We start from the raw sequence: 12,748 nt of genomic DNA, 5'->3' as shown, positions 1-12,748 counted from the left end.
AACAAAGATAATTTCACTGTTTTCCACCAGTTTCCCAGAAAATTATTTAAGATTATTCACTGTTTTTATTTAGTACAAATTGTCAAAAATAATGAAAAACAAAGCTATATTTTTACAGTAAATTTCAATAATACTTCTTAAATATGGTTGGACTAAATTCTTACTGATTTCTTACGAATAAGTTTTAAAACATATATTTTAAAAACATACTTACATTTTATTTCTGTCAACAATTGCATGTCAAAGCCAAAAAAAGATAAAAGGTAATAGAAACCAAAGTAATCATATTGTTCTGTATCCTATATTGAGAAAAATTTTAATAGATTTCAGTCATACTTACTTATGCTTAATTGAATTGAACAGTAATGCAAGGATATTTGAAATGCTTGGATAAATTTTCTAACACAATTAAAAGAACTATAACAAGAGCATTTTTGCCAGGCCTGACGCCATGTGGCAATAGTGACAACGCTCTGTGCCACTATTGATCGGACTTCAAATGTCTTTTTTGCTACTCTCTGATGTAACTCGTGCATTTAACAAATTTCAAATGTAAATCTGAGTAAGAAATTTTTAAACATGAAACTAATACAGACATTATTATTAGTTAAAATCTTAGAGTATATTTTAAGTGGTTGGCTTAATAGTACAGTATTATACCAGATGTCTTAAAAGTCCCCCTCCCTCTGATTATCTTTGTTATGAATAGAGATGGAGTGATTTACTTTGGAGCATGTTTATATAACTAAATGAGGAGTTTTTTGATGTATGACAATTTTTTACTCTTCTTCCAAATGGGGTATTTTGGGAAGTCAACATTTTTAAATAGGAACCTCTAGCAGTGTCATTTTAAAAGTGTTATAAAAAGAAGAAGCATGGCACAAGCTAGAGGTCTCTAATGTTACTCTATCAAATTTGGTGGCCAATTCAAGTTTGAATTGTTTTGTAAAACCTCCACAGTGAAGTTATATTTAAAGTTATTGTAAGACAGATAAAACATTCACTCACTTATTTTGAGAACTTACAACACCAAATCATAAAATGTTATTACAAGAATAAAAAAAAACATCAACAACCATGGCTAACATAGCATTTATTAAGTTTTGTTTTGTCTGACCGTAGCCCTTTAGGGAGTCCTGGGAATACCAATATCTGGTTTTGCCATATCATCTCTTATTGGTTACCAGTTCATGGGAGTGTTGATTGCTGAGCGGTCTAAGTCGTTGGACTTTGGGTCTGAGTTAGAGATAACGCAGGTTCAAATCCTGTCTGTGACCATTGCACTTTTTATCAGTACCATTGGTCTTGTACTGTATCGACTCTCCCCTTATTCTGTTTGATAAGATCCTCGCACAGGCCAGTGGCCCATGAGGGTGGACAGAATAAGGCTTAAAAGGGGATCGGCCTCTCCTTTTTCTAAAAGAAAGGAAGAAAAGTTAGTATGTAATACATTCAGTCCACTCTGACACAGTAACTGGACTGAATGAATGTGTCTCACTGTGTCTGAACTGTGCTAAAAGGTATTTGATTTAATAAAGTATATAATCTACATAAAAATAATAGACCTATTCCTCTCCCGTCCACAACACATTGGTATGTTTAGCCACTTTTTAAAAAGTGATTGGGTTGTGTTGATTCATGGAGTGAGGAGGGATTCCTCTTTGCTAGAAATGGTAACATCAATATTTATCAATTAATTATTGATAGATTAGTTGAACCACATCAAATAGCCCCCTAAGGGGAGGGAATCCTTGTTTTGAGTTGCCTCGTTTGACACCTAGAAGCATCTAGTATGTTTCATACTGTAAATATCTAGCATGTAATAAAAGGTATTGAACGTTAACATTAATAATTTTACTTTCAAGAATACATTAAAATTCATCACTTGTCCTTATTATAACTTATTTTAATAAAACATTTTCTGTTTGCAGCATTTGCAACTCGATTGTTTTCGGTTCTGCGATTTGAAAGTGTCATCCATGAGTTCGACCCTTACTTCAACTATCGCACCACAAGATTTTTAGCGGAAGAGGGATTTTATAAATTTCATAACTGGTTTGATGATAGAGCATGGTATCCTCTTGGCAGAATTATTGGAGGTAAGGCAGAACTGAAGGTTAAGTACATTTTATAAAACGTGATTTAATTGTTAGTAATGTTTGAATAGATAGAAATCAGCTTATATATCTAAAATTATCAACTTAAGTAATGTAGTATTCATTGTGATATTTGGGATACTGCTGCTGTGACAGGGGCCTTTGCCGCTGTTTATCTCCGTAGAAGCTGCTGAGAAATATTGGGTTGCTGAGTTTCCCCAGGTTCCTGCTGAACGATTTTAGGTTGCTCAGTTCTGCTGGGCTGCTGACATGTGGTCTTATGATGCTGTGTCTGGTGGCTGCAGACACAACTGGGTCTCTCTTTGGCTGCTGCTGTTGCTGAGGCAGAGTGGAATCAGTCCGCTGAATCTCCTTAAAGTCAGGGATTTCAGTGGTATGCTTGGATTGATAAGAAATTTCCTAAGATCATCATGACCTTCAATGAGTTCTGTCTGTGAATTACTATTTTTCTCATTAATATACATCCATTTTTCGTCCATACTTAGTTAAAACAATAAGTTTTAGCAACTCACAGCAGACCTTGTTTCTCACAGCAGACTTTTAAAATAAGGAGTTAAATTCTCGCATAAGAAGACCTTACTTTTACCTGACCCCACAATATCACCCGACATAATCAGCGATCTCAGCCTCTGCGCTGCATCGATCCAAGCAGCTGCTATTATCTTGTTTACAAACTGAACAATTACGATGTTGGGCCGCTCGCCACGACTTGTCAGGACACAATGCGCCACCTGAATATCCTCATGATTACAACAACAATGATAACAACAATCATCACATATCTTCTCACAAAAGAAGTAAAGGTGGGTAACATTTCTGGTTAAGCAATTAGAATTTATTTTTAAATTGAAAAACTTTGAATTCAAGTAATAATATTTTCAGATACAGTAAATAGCATTACCTCCGCCACCTGAATATCCTCATCATTAAATCTGATATTGATTTTACGAGCAACTGCAAATTTCTTTTGATATTTTTTTTTTCTCAACTGCACAACTTTTCCCAGAACATCATTGTATTGCCTCGTATGAAAAATCAAAGATTTTTCTATGTCATTAATCTTTTTTACAAGGCCGTTCAACACTTGCAGCAGTACTAACATTTTTGGAAGACTACGACAAAAGTGGAAACCAAGTCATTGATCGTATTGTAACCAGCAACAAAACGGGTAAAGCACATCAAATGTAAAACAAAACGGCAGTTGTGGAATCGGGACACACACATTCCCCCCAAGAAACTGGTTAAGAGTCTGCAAACGCTGTCAGCAAGAAAAATCATGGTTGCTGTGTTATCGGACGTGATTCTCATTGACTTTCTTGAACGTTAACGCATATTCTGTATAAACTCGCAGGCAGCTGTTTTCTACAGAGGTGGTATTGAAAAGCTTTTACCACATTATGATAAATGTCTTAATTTAAATGGCGATTATGTAGAAAAATAGCCTAAGAGTTTACCTTCAAAATTGTCAAAAATGTTAAGTACATTTTGTTTGATTTTTAAACGTCTCTTACTCTCTGGGAAGCCCTTGTAGTGAATCAATAATTTGTGAAAGCATTTATTTTCACTTTCTATTAAGTAAATATGAACAAACTATTTTACTATGATAATATTGTTCAAATGATTTATTCAGCCGATCTGCAAATTGTAATAGGCTACGTCTAGTGAAAACAACATTCAACTATAAAACTTAGTTGCGTGCAATAATTAGAGTCCGTGCACCATAATGTCCATCAGGTTATGTACTAAAAATATAAATAAAACTAAGCATTTATGCACGTATTAAAATTAAACACTAACCAACATTAAAAAAAATTACTACATGTAAGAAAATAAAGTTTTGACTAATAGTTACAAACAGTGTGCATTAGTTCATGTCCATTCACTAATTGATTAATTAATACATAACAGGCCCTACACTAGTACAAATATAAATATAACTAGGGGTAAATGTGAATATTAAAACTACAATTAGGCATACATTTTGTGAAAGACTACATCTAAGAATACAAAACAGTCATGATTAGACTAAGAACCGTTATTTAATCAGGTCTCATTAATTCAAGTACATAATATATCAATCTAAAGAGTATTGGGTCATGCAATATACAGTAACACTAAACACATGCAGAAATTAAAAACAAATTAATTTATATAGCAGAAGGGAATGGTCAGATTCAAAATATTCAGTTAGGCTGTAGAAAGGGATATCTAACAACCAGGATTTTAGGACAGGCCCAAACTTCTGTACCGGGAGCTGTCTAACTGTAAGGGGTATGGAGTTGAACATTTTAGTGGCTATAATAGGGAAACAATTTGAGATCTTGTGTAACCTAGATCTATTTACATGGACATCAAGGCATTTCCTGGTTTCATACCTATGTACACCTGCATTAGTGATGTAGTAATCTTCTTTATGCTTAATTGCTAAAAGACATTGGTATATATATATATATATATATATATATATATATATATATATATATATATATATATATACAGTATATACATTGTACACTGTCATAATTTCGTGTTCAGAAAACAGTGGTCTACAGTGTTCAAGCAACTGTGCCCCACTTAGTACCCTAAGGGCTTTTTTCTGTAACCGAAGAACTCTAATTACACTGGCAGAGTGTCCCCAAAGCCTGGTACCATAAACAATGTGGGAGTGGAAAAAGGCAAAGTAAGCTAACTTAAAAAACTCAAAGGGCATTTCTGCTTTAAGCTTTCGAAGCAAAAAAATTACCCTACTTAGCTTATTACACAAGGCATCAACAAGGCATGCTTATTCCAGACAAGCTTCGAATCAAGATTAAAGCCAAGCAACTTCACTCCCTCCACATTAACACCATTGTTGCACAAGCTAAAAGTAATAGTCTGAGTCTTGTCCTGGTTTAGGCACAAACTGTTATAACTAAACCAATATGAAGCATTTGTAAAAAGATTCTTAACAAGTGTTTCTGCGGTTGTAGAGTCCTTATGAGTTGCAAACAAGGTTGAGTCATCGGCATACAGCAGAATATTACCCGCTACATTGTAATAAATATCATTAATGAAAATGATAAACAAAAATGGCCCCAGAATTGAGCCCTGAGGCACTCCATGCTCAACAACCAAGGGGTTTGAGGTTGTACCATCCCAGGTTACAGAATGCTTCCTTTGATGTAAGTAAGATTTCAAGATTTTCAGGGCGCAACCCCGTACACCGTACCTTTCCAGTTTCTTCAAGAGGATCTTGTGCGACACGCAATCGAAGGCACGTGAAAGGTCGCATAACAGTACAGCGGTAGAACTTTTTGCTCTTAAAACCATGCACTACTTTTATTACTTCTTCCACGGTAACTAGCTTCCACGCAAAATTAAAAGGTACCACAGGGACCGAAGTTAGATATGCGTCCCCATTCCCACTAGGAAGAGTTACCAGAGACAAATTACTCTAGTTAACAAGATCCTTGGCAGAGTTAAGAAAATATTCATTGAAGACTTCTGCTGCGGCAAAATTGGTGTAATGAATTTTACTTATTACATTGTTTATACTATTTATTAAAAATTATTAAATAATAAAGCATGCATTTTTATTAATAAATTTAATAAATATATTGATAGTAATAAAATATTTCCAATGCATTAATCTTTTAATGAATACGTGTATTAGTTTTGGTATGTCGTACATTTACTACCACAACAAATGTATGGTTCCAGGCACAATATATCCTGGATTAATGGTAACCTCTGCCATACTCTACCATCTGATGTGGATGATCAATATTACAATTGACATACGCAATGTTTGTGTGTTCTTGGCACCTTTCTTCTCCAGTCTAACAACAATCATCACATATCTTCTCACAAAAGAAGTAAAGGTGGGTAACATTTCTGGTTAAGCAATTAGAATTTATTTTTAAATTGAAAAACTTTGAATTCAAGTAATAATATTTTCAGATACAGTAAATAGCATTACTATTTACTTTAAAATTATTGAATTAATAAAAGAACTTGTGTCCCTTTAATGGGAGTTGAACGGCCCATAAGAGCCCATGTAAAATTTACAGTTTGTGACACATTATTGCAGGAACTATTACAAGTATCACTTAGAAATTTTTACAGGTTTCATATTACTATGTCGAGAGACCACTGAACTAGGATTATGTTTGTAACTGCATAAAAAAAGTCATATGTATTAAACATTTTTTTTGTATTTTATTTAATTCCAGGTACATTTACGGTTATGTTGCTATTATCTTAGTTCCATATCTTAATAAACCTGTTTCATACTTTGTGTAAAACTTTTATATCTGTAGCACTTATGGTTTTTTAGAAAATGGGCCTTCTATGTCTAAAATAGTAAACATTTGGAAGAACAGTAAAAACGAACAGAAAACACATTTAATATGATTATTGAAACAATATATAATGTACATATATGAATTAAAAGCCCCTGGGCAGTAGTTCTCACCATTTAGTTCTTCCTCTTCACACTGTATTCTCATTTTTTCCACTCTGGCTTTCTTGGTCATCTCTTTGAAAGCCATATCCACTTTCTTTAGTGTAACCTTATCAATCTTTTGAAGAGCTAAAATTTTATTTTTGTCCAAATCTTTTACACCTGTTTCATATAAAACTCATATCCTCCCCAAATTTCCATCATTAAAAGATATGATTGCATCTAAAATCTCTATCTCAAGAGTTTTTATGTCTAAAAGATTATTTTTCGGGTTTCTCTGGAAAAATCTTGTGATATTTCTAGTTATCCACCACATTTGCATGAATCTATATTAAAAAATTGATCTTATTATATCCATTGATACAATGATATTACTGGTTTAAGATGGGAAGCCATCATATTTTTTTATATAGAGGACACTTTATTTACTGTAGACAAGCTTACTAGAGGAGTTTTAGAGCTAGGCCTAGGATCATCAGAAGGTTGGATTAGTTGTAGTTGTTCATCTGGGATAATCTTGGTCTTATGTATATTTCCATGAAATAGCTGTCTTTTGAATACACCCTTCGGATTTGTTATTTTATTTTATAACAATAATGTAATTAACCCTTTAAATGCCAAATTCTTGTATAGGTATTTTGGAATTACAGAATATTTATATATACTTTTTTAACTTAAAGCAATTTTTTATTTGGTTAAATAGTTAATTTGAATAGTAAAACACCTGCTGAATGCGTTTTCGGGTATTTTCATACAATTTATTGCATTTTTTACATTATAAGTACCAGTAGGTATGAAATAATTGAACAATATTATTTTGATAAAACAGTATATTTTTTACTAAAACATATGTGGACAAAACATTAAGTGAGAGGTAAAGAAGTACAGATTTTGGAAAACAGTAGAAAGACAAACTATTCTACAAGTTTTTTGTTTTCTGTTTATGAATAGTCAGTTGTCCATGGTATGAAAAACTTCAAAACACACTTCGGATGTAGGGCTGGGTTATCGGTGCATGTTTTGTATGAGTATATTTTTTCTTTTCTCAAGCCCCTTTTCAGACAAACAACATACCTCGCACTCCCCTTCAGTCTCTTTTGGATGAAGTGTGGCTTCTTGTTTAGCCGTTCAGCAGGTGGCGCTCCTTGACCTTGGGTCGACCCCCCAGCCGCGTCTGCACATTGGTTGCGCCAGTTTGCTTGCAACCAGGTCCCCCACCAAACTTTTTCTGAACTGTGCATGTGTCATTGGCTTTTTCAAGTGTTTTTTTTTTTTAATACATCTGTAAAATAAGTAAGAGTTTATCATTGCTACCTCCACAGCCAAAAAAAGTTTTCATATACCACTTTTGTGTCCGTCACAAAAAGTTGTAGGATGATATAAGGTGGTCACTCCTGTCCACTGCTCCCATGTGTTTAATATAGTCTAAGACTACATTTGGTTTGGCTGTTGGAGGTTTGTTTGGCCACTTACTGGGTACATCAGTAACTTCTGTCTTGCTGCCTTTATTATTTGTACTAAGCAAATGAACAACCCTTTTGTCTCGCCAAGAAATAACCAATATATTATTATTTCTCTTTGAAATAATATTAAAATGTAAAATGTAAAAACGTATAACAAAATATGAGTTATTTCATGCTCTTCATAAAATAACTCAGTTATCAAGTGCAATACTATGCTAAAGAATATTATGTTTCTATGATAAAATACGTTACAATTAAATTACATTAATGGTTTTGTTCCTAAACTTTACTATCCTTAACCCATTAACTGCCATGCCTGTGATAACATGGGTGATCACACTTAGCGTTCAGCTTCATGCCCATATTATCACATGCCAAATAGCTGCATTGCTACATGATAATATGCTGTAAGATAATACACATTGGCTTCTAGTAGTGTTTTTTTAAATACTAAAATCCACAGAAGTGGTGTTTAATTGCTACTACATTCTGAAGGTCAACTAAGGAACTACCAAGAAAGTACATGGTGAAGTTTCGTCTAGATATTAGAAAGAAAATGTTATTGTTTTCTAGTTTTTTTTCAATTGCGGTTTAGAATTGCTATTGTAATTTTTTAAATTTTCTGTTTTGATTTGTGTTTCAATCGGTATGGCAGCGATTATTTGTAATAATGAAAGGATGTTTTATCAATTTAAAATGTGTTCCAAGTACATTGTTGTGTAGCATTCTGAGAATGATGAACGATCGGGATGTGGGTTCAATTTATTAACCACAATCTGACGTGATAAATCAGGAGATTCTGGTGACAATTTAGTAAATGGTGTTTCTGAAGTTGATCATGGTGGACGAGAAACACCCTACATGCATGATAACTGTGGAGCAGCTGTGTGGATGGCAAATAAACTCTGCAGTACTGGGAGATAGCACTGTTGAAAACTCTGCACTTAAAGGGTTAACTGTTAGATCTATTGATAACCAATTTTAGAGAGGTTTTTACATTAACCCATTGGCTTATACATATTTTTACTATCAGCTCAACTGGAGTTATCCTATTAAAAATGCTAAAAACGTAAGAGTTTTGTTATATGTTTATGAAAAAATTATTTTTCTAGTTATTTGGTTATATTTTATATCTTTTTGGATTAGCATGAAATGGGCTTTAATAATAAATAGATAGTGGTATATTTGGTCATAATTTAAAAATAATAATGCTGTACAAACTAAAAAAGTTTTGGAATTTTTTAAATAAAATTTTTTTTTACTCAAATAATATAAAATAAAATACCCCATTGTTGCTTTTATTTTATTTTAAATGTATTTCTCTACCTAGCAATACTAGAATATGTGTATATATATATATATATATATATATATATATATATATATATATATATATATATATATATATATAGTTTGTCAGAATAATTGTTTTTTCTAAATACTGAAAATTCCAAGAATATTGATTTTTTTCTCTTTTTCTCCATAATTTGGCCTCTCCGAATCCGTTAAAATTATTTTCAGTTTTTAAAAATGCCCCTAAAGGGCCCAATTTGGGGGGTAAGGGGTACTTTTTTGGGGAATTTTCAAATGTAAACATGGGTTGTGTGATACATCAATTTAAAGGTCTAATTACATCGAACATTTTGGCTCAAACAAAAGTTAATTATCTTTAACCGTATGTACAGGGTTGTACCAAAACGTTTTGAAATAGGACTTTAAAATAAAGTACCGTGTTACCCTACCTACAATACGGAACAGCTCCAGATTTTTTTCCTAACTTGCTATTGACCTATTTTTCAAGAAATATGTGATACGGGCATTTTTCACTGGATTTTCTAAATTTCAAAAAAATTTAAAATTTAAGAATACGATAAATCCTAACACTCAAAATTCTTAAATAGCAACATATAATAAATTTTATATTAAATAAAAGGTCTTTTTTAAAAGAAACATTTTTTGTATTTAACTTTTTTTTTCCTATCTCTTACTGTTTTCAAAATGGCAGCCAAAAAACTGAATTACGTATGTCTGTTTACAAAATGTAACAAATTATTTTAAATGATATGAAATAAAAAATATGTCGTTTAATTTTTAATTTGCTTAATAGCTCTGAATGACCTCTGAACTAGCCATAATCTTACCTTTCATTGATTTTGCTAGTACAGGTGCTCGAATCCGTCATCGGTCCGTCATTTGCTAAACACAGTTCTAATCTGGAACTATCTACAGCTCGCAACACTTCTTCGTGGCTGATTGAATTTATAGCATTCTGGATTCGCTGCATCATATTTTCGGGTGTTGTCGGTCGTAAAACATAAACTAAAGTAAAAATAATTTGTTACATTTTGTAAACAGACATACGTAATTCAGTTTTTTGGCTGCCATTTTGAAACAGTAAGAGATAGAAAAAAAAGTTAAATACAAAAAATGTTTCTTTTAAAAAGACCTTTTATTTAATATAAAATTTATTATATGTTGCTATTTAAGAATTTTGAGTGTTAGGATTTTTTTGTATTCTTAAATTTTGAATTTTTTTGAAATTTAGAAAAATCCAGTGAAAAAATGCCCGTATCACATATTTCATTGAAAAATAGGTCAATAGCAAGTTAGGAAAAAAATCTGGAGCTGTTCCGTATTGTAGGTAGGGTAACACGGTACTTTATTTTAAAGTCCTATTTCAAAACGTTTTGGTACACCCTGTACATACGGTTAAAGATAATTAACTTTTGTTTGAACCAAAATGTTCGGTGTAATTAGACCTTTAAATTGATGTATCACACAAACCCATGTTTACATTTGAAAATTCCCCAAAAAGTACCCTTACCCCCCAAATTGGGCCCTTTAGGGGCATTTTTTCAAAACTGAAAATAATTTTAACGGATTCGGAGAGGCCAAATTATGGAGAAAAAGAGATAGAAAAAGTGTGGAAGTCAGTTATTAAGACAGCTGTAAATACTGCACGGGTGGTCAGACTCACCCTGTATAGTTTGTCAGAATAATTGTTTTTTCTAAATACTGAAAATTCCAAGAATATTGATTTTTTTCTCTTGTAGTACACTAATATTCTTATAGTAACTTATTATTCATTTAAATTTCAATTAATTGTAGTATTGCTATTTTTCTTATGTGTTACACAACAATATTAGTCTAATTTATACTAATATTTGGTTGAAAAAGGAGTTAAAAAAAAATTATTTAGATTGCGCTGTACTTGTCACGGAACGGTTCCGTGATATAAATTTTGAGCCCAGACTAGCTGTCACGGAACCGTTCTGTGATACAGATGTTTACCGTTCATTTTGAAAATTATATAATTGTACGGAAGAGGTTTAGTCCTAAATAGTCCGGATAATTAACTCTCATCTTAGAAATATTTTGATTTGATAATGTTAGGTACTACTAGTTATAGTAAGTTTTATATACTCACATAGGTAACAACTTTAAAAAATATGTGCTTTCAAAAGTTCAGAAAAAATCCAATAATTTTAAAACTATCTATCAAGAATTATTGTGTCAATATAAAAAATTGGTATTTTATTGATACTATACTGGATTTATACAGTCGTTCAAAGATGGCTAGAGTTTGGGTCCAAAAAGTCTCGGGTCGGTTAAATATTTTTCCAAATATTTAAAATAGAGCTACAAAACCTTACACAAAGTTACTGGACATAAAAATCTATTTTTATCACATATTCAGTGATCCGCTACATCTTCAGGGGGGCGGCCCGCTAGGAGTCAGAAGAAAATCTTAAATGTAAGCATAGGTTGATATGCATATCAAATAAAAGGTCTTTATTAGTAGAGTACAGAGCCCCAAACCCGACTTCAAACGGATAACCGAGTCAAAAATGACAGCCGTTCAAAGATGGCTAGAGTTTGGGTCCAAAAAGTCCCGGGTCAGTTAAATATTTTTCCAAATATTTAAAATAGAGCTACAAAACCTTACACAAAGTTACTGGACATAAAAATCTATTTTTATCACGTATTCAGTGATCCGCTACATCTTCAGGGGGGCGGCCCGCTAGGAGTCAGAAGAAAATCTTAAATGTAAGCATAGGTTGATATGCATATCAAATAAAAGGTCTTTATTAGTAGAGTACAGAGCCGCAAACCCGACCTCAAACGGATAACCGAGTTAAAAATGACAGCCGTTCAAAGATGGCTAGAGTTTGGGTCCAAAAAGTCCCTGGTCGGTTAAATATTTTTCCAAATATATAAAATAGACTACAAAACCTTACACAAAGTTACTGGACATAAAAATCTATTTTTATCACATATTCAGTGATCCGCTACATCCTCAGGGGGGCGGCCCGCTAGGAGTCAGAAGAAAATCTTAAATGTAAACATAGGTTGATATGCATATCAAATAAAAGGTCTTTATTAGTAGAGTACAGAGCCGCAAACCCGACCTCAAACGGATAACCGAGTTAAAAATGACAGCCGTTCAAAGATGGCTAGAGTTTGGGTCCAAAAAGTCCCGGGTCGGTTAAATATTTTTCCAAATATTTAAAATAGAGCTACAAAACCTTACACAAAGTTACTGGACATAAAAATCTATTTTTATCACATATTCAGTGATCCGCTACATCTTCAGGGGGGCGGCCCGCTAGGAGTCAGAAGAAAATCTTAAATGTAAGCATAGGTTGATATGCATATCAAATAAAAGGTCTTTATTAGTAGAGTACAGAGCCGCAAACCCGACCTCAAGCGGATAACCGAGTCAAAAA

At 32.8% G+C, this 12,748-nt stretch overlaps 1 protein-coding gene across 1 annotated transcript in view; it reads left to right on the top strand.

Moving 5' to 3' along the window:
* Positions 1 to 12,748, top strand: part of LOC124359286 (dolichyl-diphosphooligosaccharide--protein glycosyltransferase subunit STT3A) — a 51,264-nt gene that overhangs the window by 13,360 nt on the left and 25,156 nt on the right. Inside the window, exons 3-4 of the mRNA XM_046811904.1 lie at positions 1,932 to 2,099; positions 5,817 to 5,977. Coding sequence (XP_046667860.1) covers positions 1,932 to 2,099; positions 5,817 to 5,977 — 329 coding nt within the window. The remainder of the gene's footprint in view (positions 1 to 1,931; positions 2,100 to 5,816; positions 5,978 to 12,748) is intronic.

This window comes from Homalodisca vitripennis, chromosome 4 (assembly GCF_021130785.1).
Source record: "Homalodisca vitripennis isolate AUS2020 chromosome 4, UT_GWSS_2.1, whole genome shotgun sequence".
Taxonomy (NCBI): domain Eukaryota; kingdom Metazoa; phylum Arthropoda; class Insecta; order Hemiptera; family Cicadellidae; genus Homalodisca; species Homalodisca vitripennis.
Note: the sequence above shows the minus strand (reverse complement) of the source record. Positions and strands in the feature narration are given on the sequence as shown.